Source organism: Helicoverpa zea, chromosome 24 (assembly GCF_022581195.2).
Source record: "Helicoverpa zea isolate HzStark_Cry1AcR chromosome 24, ilHelZeax1.1, whole genome shotgun sequence".
NCBI classification, from domain to species: domain Eukaryota; kingdom Metazoa; phylum Arthropoda; class Insecta; order Lepidoptera; family Noctuidae; genus Helicoverpa; species Helicoverpa zea.
This window is the reverse complement of record NC_061475.1, coordinates 8,855,693-8,874,403: the sequence shown is the minus strand read 5'-3', so window position 1 is coordinate 8,874,403 and position 18,711 is coordinate 8,855,693. Positions and strand designations below refer to the sequence as shown.

At 41.1% G+C, this 18,711-nt stretch overlaps 1 protein-coding gene across 2 annotated transcripts in view; it reads left to right on the top strand.

Annotated features, from left to right (window-relative positions):
* LOC124642234 (cleavage and polyadenylation specificity factor subunit 1) overlaps positions 1 to 18,711 on the top strand; it is a 42,746-nt gene that overhangs the window by 9,844 nt on the left and 14,191 nt on the right. For both annotated transcript variants that reach the window (XM_047180568.1, XM_047180570.1), the window contains exons 6-13: positions 2,663 to 2,773; positions 3,267 to 3,448; positions 4,389 to 4,536; positions 5,293 to 5,480; positions 6,123 to 6,324; positions 7,569 to 7,685; positions 8,374 to 8,499; positions 17,659 to 17,798. In XM_047180568.1, the coding sequence (XP_047036524.1) occupies positions 2,663 to 2,773; positions 3,267 to 3,448; positions 4,389 to 4,536; positions 5,293 to 5,480; positions 6,123 to 6,324; positions 7,569 to 7,685; positions 8,374 to 8,499; positions 17,659 to 17,798 (1,214 nt within the window). The remainder of the gene's footprint in view (positions 1 to 2,662; positions 2,774 to 3,266; positions 3,449 to 4,388; positions 4,537 to 5,292; positions 5,481 to 6,122; positions 6,325 to 7,568; positions 7,686 to 8,373; positions 8,500 to 17,658; positions 17,799 to 18,711) is intronic.

Sequence of the window (18,711 nt, the reverse complement as noted above, 5' to 3'; positions counted from 1 at the left end):
GATGTCCGCTAAGTGATGAACAGTTTGCTGACGCATCTGTTGCTGTTTTCTTGGTGTGAATAGCTTGGTAGAATTTGAGGTCACATCGGGGTTGACGCATGCTTCATGCAATAATGTATTGTGTGCTGCGTTGCATTCTTTACAGCGTTTTGTGGAATTGCAGATATTTTTTTCGTGCACAAATAAACAATTTTTGCACACATTATATTTCGAAACTGTTGCCAATTTAACTTCTGGTGACATAGATTCAAATTTGCTGCATTGGTATAACGCATGGTTGGTATTGCACAATACACAATGAAATACGCTAGATGTTCTAGTAAATGCTGTTTTCTTCCCAGGCACATATGATGATTTTTCCTTGTAAGCAAATGATTTAGAATAACCTGGGTTATTCATTGTTGATGTGTTCTTGTCATGTTTCTTTACAGGTTCCAAGGCTGTAAATTTAGCCTCTAAGAATGCAATAGCTTCCTCAAATACTGGTAATTTACGAGGTTCTTTCCTACTTTCCATGTAATCGCTGTATGTGTGCGTGTCAAACTTTTTTATCAGCAGATGAACCAGGATAGGATCCCACGTCGTGGTGTCAATTCCTAAATTATGGATGGCGTGAATGCATTCCATAGTAGTATCATGTAATCTTCTCAACTCGTAAGAATTTTGTTTCTGTATATTAGGTTGATTAAGAAATATTTCAATTTGTTTGGTGAATAAAATTTGCTGATTGTTATATCTGTGGTTGAGAATTTCCCAAGCGGTGTCATAATTTTCGGCTGATACATGTAGATGTTGCACTAAACGTTCAGCTTCTCCCTTTAGTTTACCCTTAAGATGTTGCATCTTCTGAGCCTTTGTTAGTAGCTTATTGTCATGTATACCACCTTTAAACAGGTCGAGAAAGGTAGGCCATTGATTGTAATTTCCCGTGAAGACAGGTACCTCCAACTGTGGGGTAGAATGTTGCAGATGTATAGCGGACGACAGCTTGTTGCTTAATTCCCGTTTACTCTTTTTAAATTTGGTTTCGTACTCAGTATATTCCTTTTCATAGAACATATCTGACCCTTCAACTATGTTGTCAATTTTCCAATGCAGAGTGTCAATGTTATTCCATCTCAATTGCAGGTTACGTAATTCATCTTCTATTTCCCATTTGTTACTCAACTGCTCCATCTCAAGGTTTTGGATATACCGCTTGAACGCCTTAAAATTCGTTTTCTGTTCAATGATTAAAGCATTGAGCTTTTCATCTGGTTGCGTACCTTTGTTTTCCTGTCCGCGGTACGAAGTCAACAAGTGAAGTACTTCTTCATACGTACGCTTGGTGTCATCATAGATGTTCTTGACGAAATATTCACTCGTAATATCATCATATTCGACAAGTTTCTGATGATTCATTTCAAATTCACCCCAAAGATTGTGTAGGGTATTCACTCTCGAGGTTATATACTCTGGAGACTTCCTGCCCGCACCATCTTTTTTAAAGTTGATTTTTATAGTCTGGATTGTGGAAATAATATCCTTTTGACGAGTATAAAGAGTTTGCGCTTCCATCTCGATTGTCAGGAAAACTTGTCAAATACCGAAGTAAGAAAAACTTGTCAAATACCGAAGTACAAAAAATAAATGGAACGATCTTACTTGAGATTGTCCAGATGAGAAGGAGATACTTATGGCTGAGATGCTCGATCACTCTTCACACCAGCTGGTGCCAGGCCTGAAGTTGCTGTCAGAAATCACCGTTCACAGATGTGAGCTGCGTCAGTCAATAAGAGTCTGCTGTTGACTCAATATGAATGTCACGGCACTGTACTTTAATGTCACGGCACTGCACTTTTACTGTCACTCTCCTGATTTAAATGTCATTTGCCAGGAGCCACGATGTCACTTGTCAATGTTCGTCAAAAACGCGGTTCGCGATGTCTCGAAGGACCAAAATGTACGGGTTGTGTGACCACGATACATAAGATGTCAATCTCGCGATGAGATGATGTCAGCTAATCAGAGGTGGTTGTTGTCAAGAGGAAACGACCTTTATTAGCGAGTGTCTTTAATTCACTGATCATACAAAATTAACATAAAATAAAGTAATATAAAATGTAGGTCGCGCATGAACAATGCTATGCGATGTCATCAAGATTAAATTATGTATATAAAATAAATGTACGTTCGTCCGTACATCATCATTAACATCATCATCATCATCATAGAGATCGACGTCATTATCATCATTAACATCATCATCATCATAGAGATCGACGTCATTATCATCATTAACATCGTCGTCATTATCATCATTAACATCATCATCATAGAGATCGTCGTCATTATCATCATTAACATCATCATCATAGAGATTATTGTCATCATCATGATCTAGATTTTCTGAACACATCATCTGCCTAGCATTTTCCCAATTATGTTGGGGTTGACTTTTAGTTAAACCGGGTGCAGCTGAGTACCAGTGCTTTACAAGGTGCGACTGCCTATTTGACCTCCTCAACCCAGTTACCGGGACAACCGGTACATATTTTGTGAATAGCAACTTCTTTTAAGCCCATACAAATGAAGAAAAGGTGTGAACTATCTTAGTTATATAATAGGAATGTAGTTCGTGTTATTTGATTTCTTGTTTTTGATGCATCATGTTTGTTTCCAGGTGGATGTCTGATAATGGCAGTGAACTCTCTGATATACTTGAATCAGTCTGTGCCTCCATACGGCGTATCGTTGAACAGTATAGCAACACATACCACCAATTTTCCTCTCAGTAAGTACTTACACTCGTCTTTTATACATTACTAGCGACCCGCCCCGGCTTCGCACGGGATATCAGTATTTCCCCACAATTTAATGAGTATTATTATAAATATAAACCTTCCTCTTCAATCACTCTATCTATTAAAAAAAAAAAACAACATGAAAATAGGTTGCGTAGTTTTGAAGAATTAAGAGTACAAAGGGTTTTGCACTATGTAGTGATATTATTTTTGTCATATCAGTCTCTATCCCCTTAATTTAAAAAGTTCGTAAGTTGGTTTTGTTACAAATATTGAGTAAATGACTTCAATTTATAAATATTATAAAAAAATATTATATCCATCCTTATGACCATTTCATTTGGGGTCAGCACAACAAGTTCTCTTCTCCCATACTCTTCTATCTGCTGTTAGACAAGTGTCATTCTTTTTACACGCTTTTTTTATTTAAAATATTCCTCTTCTAATTTGTCAAAAAATAACCATATTTATTCCTCTCCTTAGGAATACAAGAAGGAGTATGCATAACACTAGACGGGTCCTGCGTGGCCGGACTGGGCGAGGGCCGGTTCGCTCTCTCCCTGAAAGGAGGACAGCTGTACGTGCTGACGCTGCTGGCTGACTCCGTGCGGACTGTCAGGAGCTTCCATCTAGACAGGGCTGCGGCCTCCGTGCTTACTACCTGTGTGAGTATCCGCCTAGCCTTTTCCCTAGTATGTTGTGGTCGGCTGTCAGTTGTTTTAACTGACAGCCGACCGGTTACAGGTAAGTACCTTTTTGCCATATTATGGAGTGACTGCCTATCTGACCTTCTCAACCCAGTTACCTGGGCAACATGATACCCCTTGTTAAAACTGGTTGTCCGGCTTTCTGGCTTCTGACTATTCGTATAGATTGCCAAAGATATTCAAATTACAGCCGGAACCTACCAGTTTAAAGTTTAAAGTTACTTTTCGAAAAATCATACACTGCAGGGGACAGAATTTTTCTCATATGAAATGAGCCCTAACTTTAAATATTAAGGCCCAGTTTCACTGGTTACCAATAAAATCTCAGTTAGTCTCTAATAGGCAATGGTATCTACCAGGGCCCCGATTCTCCTAAGTTAATAATGTCAAAATCGAATCGCAATATGATCGTAATAGCAGTTTTAACCATATCGGGCATTCTGCTACTAATAAAAGACCAATCGTATTCGATTGACATTTGATTGGTGTGCGATTGGTCTGCTATTTTGATGATTTTGGTTTATACGGTAGTTTGCTGTACAATCATTTTGCAATCGTAAATCATTTGCAGACAAAATGATTCATTATTGAATGACAGAAAAGGATAAAAAGGTTTATTTCAAAGAAAAAATAGCGGAATGCCACATACGCTTCAATCGTAATCGAGTCGGGATTGGATCTCAGTCGAATCGAGTCGAACGTCAATCGAAGGTCGCTTAAGTAAAATTAGGAGAATCGGGCCCCAGATAAACGCTGATTATAAAAACACGATATTGCTATCCGAGACCTGTGGTGAAACCAAAAGTTATACTTTGTCTGTCAGATAAGCTATATTAAGACTTTATCAGAAACCGGTTAAACTGGCCATAAATTAAGAAAGTTACAATTTCTCCCACAGATGTGCGTTATAGAAGAAGACTTCCTATTCCTGGGCTCTCGTCTCGGCAACTCTCTTCTGCTGAGGGTGACGGAGAGAGAGAACAGGATGCTGTTCTCAGTTGACAAGCCTTTGGAAGCCACTGTCGATCTTACTGTTGCTGAGAATGGTGAGTTGATGATAATTGTAGTACATAAGAGAGTACATAGGGAGACTATAATAATATGGCACTACATAGGGGTAGCACGGTAGACTGCACATCAGTGGTAACTGTCATGCACCTTAACTCAATAGTAATAAGTATGATTTTCCTATAAAACTGTTACCACTGACCTGAAGTTGACTGTACATAAGGGAGTACATAGGGGAGTACATAAGGGAGTACATAGGGGTAGTACATGAGGCTAGAACATAATGGAGTACATAGGGGTCGTACATAGGGAGTACATGGGGTAGTACATAAGGGAGTACATGGGGTAGTACATAAGGGAGTACATAGGGGTCGTACATAGGGAGTACATAGGGGTCGTACATAAGGGAGTACATAGGGGGAGTAGGTACATAAGGGAGTACATGGGGTAGTACATAAGGGAGTACATGGGGTAGTACATAAGGGAGTACATAGGGGTCGTACATAGGGAGTACATAGGGGTCGTACATAAGGGAGTACATAGGGGGAGTACATAAGGGAGTACACAATGGTAATACATAGGCGCAGAACATAAGGGAGTACATAGCGGTAGTACATAGGTGTAGTATGTAAGGGATACATAGGGGTAGTACATAGGGCAGTGCAAAGGGGTATTACATAAGGGGTACATACGTACCTACATAATTTCTTCGTCTGCGGGAAGTAATTCCTTCAGGAAACAGTTAAACAGTTGTTTTACAATTCTCCCATCGGACCTCTTATTTTCTTTCTCAGAACAACAAATAAATAAAGAGCAACAACAAATCCGCGAGCAGTCAGACCCGGCCTCCAAGAAGCGTCGGTTAGATACCATCAGTGATTGTGTGGCTACCAACGTTATAGAGATCAGCGATAAGGACGAGTTAGAAGTGTATGGGTCTGACATCAGAACTTCTACGCAGCTTACAAGTTATGTTTTTGAGGTAAGTCAGACTTTATATTTTGTCATATTATTTAGATATCTGCTATCATCATGTAGGGCGTTTGTCAGGATACAAAGTGGCATACGGCCATTCACTGCATCTCCTTTTTCTGTCTAGTCGTATCGGTCATCCGATCCACTGGACACAAGAGCTAGAAGACGATAGAGTGGGTATGTATCTGCGTACATACCTTCTCATTATAATGATGACAAATCAAATAAAATCAAATCAATGACCCCTGGCAATATCCTTCGAACTCTGAATTTAAAAGCCCTGCAGCGATGAAATGCGGTTGGTGGTGAAGCCCTCCTATAACTTCAGTTACACTGCGTAAGGGCAACTTCACTGCGCTGTTTGTGACCGCGTGTTCAAGGCAAAATTTGGTTTCGCGAATCATGTGCGAGCCCATGAACTAAACCAAACTGCCGATATATGCCAGGGTGTCGCCGTCGACGGAAACGTCTAGAAGGACATCATCATCGTATAAACTTGAACTTGAATATTGAAACAAGACCTTATTTTAAATAGGTACTGTTTACGGGAAGGTGAAGTTGACAATTTTGGCATTACGATGTCGGTTTTCTCCCCTACACCCATATTAAATAACCTTTATAAAGGCTTCAACTATGTTTTTTCCCCCAGGTCTGCGACTCCCTACTCAACATCTGCCCAATAGGCGACGTCTCCATGGGAGAACCTCAGCTAGTCAGCGAAGAACTGCCCCGAGCCGCAGACAACCCCGCCATAGAACTGGTAGCTTGCAGCGGCCGCGGGAAGAATGGTGCCCTTACTGTCTTACAGCGGACTGTCAGACCGCAACTCATTACCGCCTTCAACTTACCTGGTAAGATTTTTTACCACGATTAATACCCGAAAACCCCACAAAACCGTGTTGAATACTTTTATTGTGAAAGACCCTTTTGCCGAGTGACATCGCTCGCTCATTCGGGTGAATAACAATGTCAGCAAACAAGGACAATGGGCAGATTGGTATACCCCACCAATAGCAATGTCATATATATCATTGGATAGGCCTTTTTATGTAGAACAATATTTACTATGACAGCTTTGCTGAAATGTTTGTCCGTTCTGAGATATAGATCAAAAACTGTGCAAAAGTTAGAACTAAGTAATCTATTGATAACTCAAGTTTTTAAAGGAAAATCTAAGAACTACTAAGTGTAAGTCTTGTATGAAAGAAAATCAGATTACAGTATTGATTAGCATCAGTTTTAAGATTGTTTGTTATCTATATCTCAGAACGGACAAACAATAGAACAAAGCTGTCATAGTAAATGTTGTTCCAGTTAAAAAGACCTATCCAATGATATGTATGACTTTCCTATTGGTGCGGTTTCTCACTACGCCCAACATCCAGTTTTGGTACAATAAAAGGTTGAAATGCTACATAATAGTAACAATTATGGATCCTAACGGGCACAGTAGTACTTACAAGACTTAAAGTTATTAGTACTTAGATTTTCCTTTAAAAACTTGAGGTACCTATCAATAGATTACTTAGTTCTAACTTTTGCACAGTTTTTGATCTATATCTCAGAACGGACAAACATTTCAGCAAAGCTGTCATAATAAATATTGTTCTACATAAAAAGGCCTATCCAATGATATATATGACATTCCTATTGGTGGGGTATACCAGGTCCCATATATTTGTGCCCATTGTCCTTTGTCGCTCGGAATGCGTCGCGCGTATTTTCTCAGTTTTGACGAAAATCCGCTACCTACTGTCAAAACACTGACAGTGTGATGGCCAGTCACGGAAGGCGAAAATTTATAATCGAGCAACTTTCAAACATCTAAAATTTTGAGGTAGATTTTAAGAATCACATAGGGGAGTACAAACACGGTACTCTATGTACACAGGGGATTCATAAGGGTGTATATAGGTAGAGTACATAACGAAGTACGTATGTAGGGGGCGTACATATGGAAGTACATAGAGGTCGTATAAAGTACAGCGGTTCTGTATAATAAGAACATAAGTGACTACACAAAAACATACACAGGGAAAGACAAAGTCAAACACAAACATTAATTTACCCTACTAACGATATTTCTTGTTCCCAGGCTGCCTAGACATGTGGTCGGTGCTGGGCGAGGGCACGGAGGGCTCGCGGGAGGCGGACGGCACGCACGCATACCTCATCCTCACGCAGGAAGACGGCAGCATGGTGCTGCAGACTGGTGTGTAGTGGTTATAACTGGTTTTTTATAAAGAATTAAATAAAACACTCCCAAATTAATGTTGCATAGATATTTTATTTCAAAGTATTTTTTTATGTGTTTTGAAATATGTGGCGCTAAAAAGAAGGATTTCAATTTGCATTTTTAGAATTGTAATGTGGAGGTATGAGAGCAGAGAGTAAAGCTCATCATACCTCGCAGTAAAGGGAGGATCCTCCGCCCGGACAGGTGTGTTTGTCCGGTGGGCTACTGGCCGACAGTTGTTGTCGGGGTGATGTATCTGTGTGCACTGTGCGCGCGAACACTGCATGTGCGATGCAGGATAGTTGTTGATAGTTGCGTCTCCGAATGTGTAGTTGGCGGTGTTGTCAGTTGTAGTACCGCTACAGTAATACCTAATTTTACTTCCAATGCTTACATTGCTTATTCATAGTGTAGTCATGTATGTTTGTAGATACTATGACACTTGAGTTTGTATAGGTGTTTTTAGGAAATACTGACTTCACCTCGCATTTAAATAAGATTTGACGTGTAAAAGTTCAGTTCAGTTTCAGCTCTTTAACCTCACTCAAACTTCTAACTCCACTTTATAATTATGAAGAAATATAATCGTATTTTAAGACCTATAATTGTAATCATATTTCAAGCAAATAAGTTAATTCTAATATTCTTTCATCATCCCCTACAGGTCAAGAGATCAACGAGGTAGACAACTCGGGCTTCATGACGGGCTCGCCAACTATATTCGCGGGCAACCTCGGCAACAACAAGTTCATGGTGCAGGTCACCACTACCGGCATTAGACTTATTAAGAGTAAGTATATATTCTGTTACTGATACAATGTGTGTGTGAATTTTCCATCGGTCTCAAAAGGACAGGCTAGATATTCACATGATTTAATAAAATAAACTTCAACATAGCAACAATAATAATGAATTTTTAAATAACATTTTTTCCCGAAATAAATGTAATTTCCCTTGCCCAAATTTAAAAATTACAACACCATTTTCGGCGGTATCTTGGATGGTGGATTTTGTTCGACCCTTCCCTGTATTTCCATGTAAATTAACTTCTTTTGCAAAATATTTTTAAAGGGTATTTTTTTAGTTAAGCTCGGATTTATTGCCACTTATGTAGAAGGTAGTGTTAGGTATCGATACCTAACACTACCTTCATGGGTCGGACGGTAATTTTAATACATATTTTATAATTTTACTTATATCTGTGACTCCTACTATATCTCTTAATAGCCGTTTTCCCGCGGTTTCACCCGCGTCCCGTGGTAACTGCTGCCCGTACCGGGATAAAATATAGCCTATGTTACTCGTGGATAATGTAGCTTTCGAATGGTGAAAGATTTTTTTTAAACGGTCCAGTAGTTTTTGAGCCTATTCATTACAACCAAACAAACAAACAAAGTTTTCCTCTTTATAATATTAGTATAGATAATCCCACCCAAAACAAAAATGTGAAAGGCTGCCAAGTTCGATAATATGGAAATCCTTCGCCTATAAAAGAAGTGAGATCTGAATAAGTACCAAGTTCCATACACATACCTCAGTTAAAAATAGTTACTTTTTAATGATGTTACTTGGCAAGTTTTCACACACCTTCTTATAAACCTACTAAACGCAATGAATCAAGTATTTAATTTTCTATTAAAACTTGCCAAGTAACATTATTAAAAAGTAACTATTTTTAACTGAGGTATGTGTATGGAACTTGGTACTTATTCAGATCTCACTTCTTTTATAGGCGAAGGATTTCCATATTATCGAACTTGGCAGCCTTTCACATTTTTGTTTTGGGTGGGATTTCATTTATTTTTGTAAGGTTGTTTATTTTATTTTTTTCTTATGATTAAGTTAGTTAAGGAAATAGCAGCGTTTTACCTGAAATAAAACGCATATTAAATACTTACCTTATTTGAAGCTTACTAGTTTGAGATAGGCACCTACGTGTTTTCCGCTTTTATCTCCGTCCTTTTCTACCCCATATCTTGCATCTCTCTCGCACACCGACCAGTTTCACTCCCCACCAGGCAGGAGGCGACGAGTGTTCTCGGCGGCCACAGTTCGTCATTGAGTCGAAAACACCAGGCAGAAATTAAAATGTAAGCTTCAAATAAGGTAAGTATTTAATATGCGTTTTATTTCAGGTAAAACGCTGCTATTAAATTCTTGACCGTTATTTGAAGCTTACTAGTTTGAGACGTGTTTGTTATCGCCTGGTGGAAGTGGACGCCAATGTGAGCAAAAGCACAATGAAATTGTGTATGTAAATAGGTACTTAGGTACACGAGTAATCACATGTAAGTATGTGTATTGCGTCCTGGAATACTAATGTAATCAAAGTTAACTGGTACTGGTACTCAGCTACATCCTGTTAGACTGGAGGCCGACCCCAACATAGTTGGGAAAGGGGCTCGGAGGATGAGTAAAAAAAAAAAAAATTAAAAGAGAGATGCAAGAACAAAAGCAAAATTGATTTCATTTTCTAATAGTAATTAACAAAAACATTGCGATACTTCTTAATAACAATAGAAACAAAAATATAGACATTAATCAGCTGGATTAATTAAATAATCGAGATAACTTGCTACTTCTATTTAGTGGGCATCTTTCCCTTCTGTAAAAATGGGCAAATGTATTGCCTGATCGCCAATTACCCTTGGCTAATATATCGTCCAAAGGTATATTGTCAACACAGATTTTGACGCTACCGCCGAGTGGAAGCTTCCTGGGGTTGTAGTTATTCCTGCCTCTTTTAACAATGTCTTAATCCACCCGCAATCATCGTTCGGGTGGCTGCCTTTGGTTGACCTCTAACGGATATTAATAAATTTAAGGAATTAGCCGATGTCCGTCTATCTTCTAACAAGGCTTAAGTCTTTCTGACCCAATGCACTGGACTTAGATTTATATTTTCCTGATTATCCATCAAACAACAACCCGACTGCCTATGACTAGAACTGTCGGTCTTAGAGCCAAAGACTGGCCATAAGATTAAATTATCTTTGTTGTTTTTGGAATGTTCTGGGTCTATTGCAAGCAAGGAAAGATCATGGACTCGCCTTTCCGAAACAAGCTAGCAAAAGAAAGAGCAGCAGTGTGCCTGGAAGTTGCAAATGGATTATGCTCGTCTACGTTTACTGCACTTAAGTAGGTTACCAATTGGTCAATATTCCAGATGGACGGCTTCCCGGGGAACAGGTTTGCTCAGCGCTATTGATTTTAAAATGTGTCCGACTAGAACGTGTGAACCTAGCTCTCCAGTGGTTTCTGCATTGCATAGTGTAGCTATAACTGACTTGTGTAATAAAATAGTATTGTATGCTAGTTTATTTACTATGTGTAAGTCCGCTAAAAATTGGGTAAGTATAGGTCCAAATAGGGATTCATAGGATCCAATTTCATACTTTTCGCCCCAATTTAACTATCGACTCCAAGCTGATCGATAAGTGTTGCGTGTGGATTGAAGAAGACTTCAGTCGGAGAGACTCCTTGTCCCTCCCCCCCCCCCCTCCCCATTTCCTTGACCTTGGCAGGGGGTATCCCCGTTGCTGTGTCTATCGGTTTCTGCTCGAGGTTCATCAGTGTGTAGGGTACTGCTAATGATCGGGACTTCAAATCTGCTCGCCAAAATACCTGGTGCCACCGAAGGAACTACTATGAGATTAACTCCCGTTCCTGAATTGAGATGACTGAGGACCTACGGTATAAGGTAAGGTGGCGGTAATACCCATGCTAGCGGGTAAGTCCAAACTTGAGAAAAAGGCATCGTGGAACCCCGCTTTCGGGTCCTTCAGATCTAGGGGCACGTAGTACACAACTATGTGTCCCTGGGCTCGCTTCGAGGCAAATAGGGTCACTGCTGATACAAGATGCCACTCCGGTGGAGGTTTGTGTCGGGAGAGATGGTCTGCATGACTGTTGAATAGGGCTGGTATATGATTCACGACGTGATAGATTTGATACAGCTCGAGATAACTGAATACTTTGTACGTCAAGTTCGGTAGGCTCCTTGATCGGGTGCCACCTTGATTTCTTAGATATGACACCTCAGTCCCATTTTTGCATTGAAAAATGGCTGTTGATCTCCTTAGCAACTCGCAGTGAAAGCCTTTTTCTCTCTTGTTCCATGAACCCATTACGGGAGTTCCGTTCAGTTGTGCCCCCATCCTACATCGGAGGCGTCCGTGGTTATAAGGTGACAGGGAAGTGGCGTATGAATATCCAAGGTTTGGTGGCAGCTGACCAGCCACCACTTTAGATCTGCTAAGGCATCTGCTGTTAGGTTCAACATTGCTATACTCCATTCACCGAGCCGTGAGCCCACAATGTAACCAAAGAATGACACTTTTTCAAAATGGTGGGTATAACCCGACCGATGACAAAAACGTCATATTTTTATGTAAAATGTTCATAGTATCTGTGGTCTTCAATTAAGTAGGGTTCTATGTATGACAGTCAAGACTTCTAGGTTCCTTTTACATGTAAACAATTTACTACATATTTCATTAAAATTAAGAAAATAGTTTACGGCATTTATTATATTTGATTTCAAATAAGTTTGAAAAGATTGCATAAGTTCCACAGACATCGTTCTAAAATATCATTTCTAATGTTGTCAGTATATTACTTTCGTAGTTATTTTTAAACGGTTTTATTTAGCTTACCCCGTTTGTTTTATTTATTATTTATTCATTCTTGGGTCAAATTTAGTAATTCAAATTTCACCCTCTTCCTGTCAACCGATTAATCTGAAATTTTGTATACACCTTTAATTCCGATGACAATACAATATAGTAATATCAATAACATTGTAAATCCAATATGGCCGCCGGTACAAAATGGCGGATAACGTAGATTTTATCAATCCCATCAATATGGGTATCAAATGAAAGGGCTCAACAAGCAGAATACAATATACTATAAAAAATTGAAATCCAAGATGGCGGCCGCTACAAAATGGCGGATAACGTAGGTTTTATCAATCCCATCAATATGGGTATCAAATGAAAGTTCTCAACCAGTAGAATACAATGTACTATATAAAATTAAAATCCAAGATGGCGGCCTCTACAAAATGGCGGATAACTTAGGTTTTATAAATCCCATCAACATGGGTATCAAATGAAAGGACTCAACAAGTAGAATACAATTTACTATAAAAAATGAAATCCAAGATGGCGGCCGCTACAAAATGGCGGATAACGTAGGTTTTATCAATCCCATCAATATGGGTATCAAATGAAAGTTCTCAACCAGTAGAATACAATGTACTATATAAAATTAAAATCCAAGATGGCGGCCTCTACAAAATGGCGGATAACTTAAGTTTTATAAATCCCATCAACATGGGTATCAAATGAAAGGTCTCAACAAGTAGAATACAATTTACTATGCAAAATTGAAATCTAAGATGGCGGATAACGTAGGTTTTATCAATCCCATCAATATGGGTATCAAATGAAAGGGCTCAACAAACAGAATACAATATACTATAAAAAATTAAATCCAAGATGGCGGCCGCTATAAAATGGCGGATAACGTAGGTTTTATCAATCCCATCAACATGGGTATCAAATGAAAGGTCTCAACAAGTAGAATACAATTTACTATGCAAAATTGAAATCTAAGATGGCCGCCGCTACCAAATGGCTGATAACAATTTTTTATCAATCCCACCAATACGGGTATCAAATGAAAGGGCTTCACAAGTAGAAAACTGTCAGTAACTCCAGCGGGGCCCAACAGGGCCAAGGCCTGCCTGGCTGCGAGATTGTTCGAAAGAGTTACCGCGGCCCTGGTACATAAAAGGCCTACGACGGAACAAAACGGTTTCTAGTCAAGAGTCTGACACTCCCTCACCGCTGCTGATCCACAGCAGGAGAGGTCATGTGATGATTTTTGGGGTTGTTAAAAAAAAAAGTATCTGGAAGGGCTATGTATTGAGGAATTAGATTGTAATAAATTGTCAGGTAAGAGACCGTGTAATAATGATACACTAAATGAATTAGATAGAATGAGGAATATTCGGTACGCATTTTCATTAAATACTAAAAACTAGAAAATAAAAAATCGGTAAAAAAACTTTTAAGTTAAACGGTTTTATCTTATGTGCACTGAAAACTAGAAAATAAAAAAATAGTTACTTACCTGTCAACCTACGTAGGTGGTCCCGGTCATATTAAACTAAAATAAAAACGTGGGGCCCCTGTGAAATCCTACCTATGGCAAAGCATATCTTTATACTTTGGTAGATCATGAGCTCGGCGTTCGCTGGTGAAGCCGCTACGGCTGATTATTGATTGTCAAAATCTCCAGTTACGATTATAGTAAGTCGATGCAATCCACACCTATTATACCTCTAGAAGAAAGTACTACAGCAATAGTTAATGGGCCCCACGTTTTTATTTTAGTTTAATATGACCGGGACCACCTACGTAGGTTGACAGGTAAGTAACTATTTTTTTATTTTCTAGTTTTCAGTGCACATAAGATAAAACCGTTTAACTTAAAAGTTTTTTTACCGATTTTTTTTATAAAATATGATCATTACTTCAATCGTGACTTATGGTTTGTTCACCGTTTGGCTCACGGTTCCATGAATAGGGTAGGTATAGATTGCTGTTCAACACTGCATTGAGGAAAGTGAGGAGAGCCCGGAAATGCAGTCTGCCGTATGGGACAACGAAAACTTGCGAAGTTTAAAAGTCCTATCAAGCTATGCAGGTCTTCTAAGTTTGTCGTGCTGTTTGTCACGTAGTGCGTTTTGTCATTATTTTGTTGATAATGCTTGCGATTTATTCACTTGCCATCCAAAACGTGGTGCAAATGATCCCAAAGTAGGCGAATATGTCTTGGTGAGCCACCAGAAAATCGAGATACACAATTATAAGTAACCCTTGAGTTTTCAAAGTTTGAGCCACCCAATTGGTCAATGTGGCGAAGGTCTTGGGTGCCGTGCTTAAGCCAAATGGTAGGCACGTAATCTGAAGCAGTCTTCTTCTGTATACTAGTCGAAGAACATGTCTGTGACCTTCGGCTACCGGAAGGTAGAAGTAAGCCTGGGCGAGATCCACTTGCACAGCCATTCGTCTTTCGCTAAACTGAAGGGTTCCGTAATTATGAACTTGTTGAGAACCTTGAGATTGAGTATTGGACGGTTCTTTCCGTCGCCTTTTGGGCACAAGAAACATATTGGAAAGAAAGCTGGCAGAATTTGCAGCTATCAATAGAACTTTTTGTTTTATCATTTGGGATATGACGACATCCATCTCTTTGGACTCTCTGGTCAAATCTGGCATTATCTATCAAAGGTGGCTTTTGGCCAATGGTATGCGATACCCAGTTATTATTTTTGACAAGAAAGGCGGAGCTCCCATTTCTTTCCATTGGTCTTGATATAATGTTAGGCAACCCGCCTCGAAAGTCATAACTTACGTGCCTTGTTGGACGCATCAAAGTCCGCCTGCGGTCCTGGACGCTTTCTGTTTCCTCTGTTGGACATGGTTCCTATTGTAATTTACTCGTGATGACCCAAGGGAGCCTTTAGAGTTTTGCGTCACTAACCATTCAGCGTGAGTGTGATTACCATTTCCCTTCGAGGGAAGGTTATAATGGCGACTCTTCGAAAGTCGATCCAAATAGCCACCCTGCGAGGGTAGATTGCAATGATGGTACGATCCGCAACATGCATGATTGGTACCCTGCGAGGGTCCGTGATAATGAGCCGACCCCTGCGGGGGGTGGCTAGTATACTTACTGGTCCCTGCTTTGTAATGATGCTGCTACTCGCAACATGCAAGATTGGTACCCTGCGCGGGTCCGTGATAATGAACCGACCCCTGCGGGGGGTGGCTAGTATACTTACTGGTCCCTGCTTTGTAATGATGCTGCGACTCGCAAAATGCAAGATTGGTACCCTGCGCGGGTCCGTGATAATGAACCGACCCCTGCGAGGGGTGGCTAGTATACTTACTGGCAGTCCTAGGCGGAGCGTACCAAGTCTTTCAAGGCCGAAAACCATCACACGCCGTGATAATGAGCCGACCCCTACGGGGGGTGGCTAACAGACTTACTGGCAGTCCGTGGGAGCGTACCAAGTCTTTCAAGGCCGAAAACCATCACACGCCGTGATAATGAGCCGACCCCCACGGGGGGTGGCTAACAGACTTACTGGCAGTCCGTGGGAGCGTACCAAGTCTTTCAAGGCCGAAAACCATCACACGCCGTGATAATGAGCCGACCCCCACGGGGGGTGGCTAACAGACTTACTGGCAGTCCGTGGGAGCATACCAAGTCTTTCAAGGCCGAAAAGCTTTCTTGACACCATCAGCCCTCTTCAAGTGCGGTAGTGACCAGTCCGAACTAAGGAGATGCTGGTTGGACCGCACCTCACACCATTCTTTTTTGTCAAAAAGTTGAACGCCTTGCAGGATTGAACTAGGGCCACAGGTGCCTTAGGAACTTCGGGCTTGCTTTCTTTTCCATATTCACGTGCACGGGCTGTGGTAGCTTTATTATTAACCGCATCTGTATTTGCTTTATAAGTCACTCATTCTGAAAACAAATTACTGAAAAAAAAAAGTACACGGAAGAAACTCGTGACAAAAAAAGGGGTAGATGCACAAAATATTAACACTTGATTTCGCAAAAACGAATATCGAACGGTAAAATCGTTAACAAATTGTATAAAATATTATAAACTCACCTGTGTTCTGCGAGAGCACTGAGTTTATTTTTCAACGAAATACTACAGCGGTTGGTTAGACCAACCTTCTCGGGCGGAAAACAAGACGCCAATGACGAACTGTGGCCGCCGAGAACACTCGTCGCCTCCTGCCTGGTGGGGAGTGAAACTGGTCGGTGTGCGAGAGAGATGCAAGATATGGGGTAGAAAAGGACGGAGATAAAAGCGGAAAACACGTAGGTGCCTATCTCAAACTAGTAAGCTTCAAATAACGGTCAAGAATTTAATGTCTCATATACTATCTTTCAGATTTTTGAATATGCACTATGCTTCTTACAAAGAAATGAACTAGATTAACTAAATGGACTAGATTTACCAACTGACTGACATGACATGTTATCATATATTATGTTCGTGGATCAAAGTTACACATTCGTTATTTTCGAAAGTGACTCACACTTGGCCGTTTTCAGATTTTTACTTTGACTGAATACAAACCTTTGTAACGAATTTCAGATCGGTACGACCATTCGAAGATATATTATATAAATATAGATAAATTTAGTTCGTTTTAGTTCCTTAGGGGTATAAATTTACACTGGGTATTTTACACCTTCATTATTTTGAAACCGACTCACACTTGGCCATTTTCAGATTTTTCCCTTTACCTTGATATAAAGACCTACCTCCATGCCAAATTTCAAGTCAATACGACCCTTGGAAGTGGTCTAGGTTTTTGATGAGTGAGTCAGTGAATCAGTGAGTCAGTCAGTGAGTGTATAGTAAAAATAGCGATTTTCTGACGTCAATATCTCAAGACCTACAATAGGTATATTAATGAAATTTTGTATTTTAGATAAGTGAGGGGGTCTCAACAGATACTAGAAATTTGAAATGTGTAAATAAAATAGATTTTGAGTTATAGGGGGGTCGAATTTGGCCTGAAATGGTTCGTGTAATATAACCCACGGCCGGTGTGTCGCTTTTTTTGCTCGAACTTGGCGGACACACTGCCGTGTGTCTAGATATACCAGTGTAACCAAGGGGTATTGGGTTGCCTGGATAACTGGATTGAAGAGGTTATACAGGCAGTCGCTCCTTGTGGCACACTGGTAATCAGCCACATCCGATTAGACTGGAAGCCGATCCCAACATAGTTGGGGAGATATAGGCTCGAGAGATGATGATGATCTGGACCGATATTGAAGCGATTTCGGCATAGTAATTACTTCGGAGAACGTAGGTGTATTATTGAAGCCTTATTTTCCCTTCCAGACGGCGTCCAACTCCAATCAGTGCAGCTAGAATGGACGGCGGCGTACGCGGCGGCAGCAGACCCCTACCTGTGCGTGCAGTCGCTGTGCAACCGCGTGCTCGTGCTCGCGCTCAGGGAGTTCCGCGGGAAGGACGGGGCGGTAATGTACCCGCATATAGCGTACAGCTGCAGCGCTGTGCAACCGCGTGCTCGTGCTCGCGCTCAGGGAGTTCCGCGGGAAGGACGGGGCGGTAATGTACCCGCATATAGCGTACAGCTGCAGCGCTGTGCAACCGCGTGCTCGTGCTCGCGCTCAGGGAGTTCCGCGGGAAGGACGGGGCGGTAATGTACCCGCATATAGCGTACAGCTGCAGCGCTGTGCAACCGCGTGCTCGTGCTCGCGCTCAGGGAGTTCCGCGGGAAGGACGGGGCGGTAATGTACCCGCATATAGCGTACAGCTGCAGCGCTGTGCAACCGCGTGCTCGTGCTCGCGCTCAGGGAGTTCCGCGGGAAGGACGGGGCGGTAATGTACCCGCATATAGCGTACAGCTGCAGCGCTGTGCAACCGCGTGCTCGTGCTCGCGCTCAGGGAGTTCCGCGGGAAGGACGGGGCGGTAATGTACCCGCATATAGCGTACAGCTGCAGCGCTGTGCAACCGCGTGCTCGTGCTCGCGCTCAGGGAGTTCCGCGGGAAGGACGGGGCGGTAATGATCCCACATGTAGAGGGTTGATGATAATCTATATATTTAAAAATGAAACCCGCTTTCCGTTGTCACGACATAACATGAAAACGGCTTCACCGATTTGGCTGAAAATTAGAGGGGAGGTAACTTAGACCCAGGAGAAGGTTTTTGTCACCATCCAGCTATGGGACGCGGGTGAAACCGCGGGCGAAAGCTAGTACGACAATAAATTAAAACATAGACTTCTGTGTGGACGTATACGACTTGGTTACTCTGTGACTGTCCCCATGACGAAAGCTCTAGAATTGCAAAATATTGTCGTTTTAGCTAATCGTAATATTCGCGGGCTGACTACGACAAAAGGTGATCGTCAAAATCGCTGTCACTC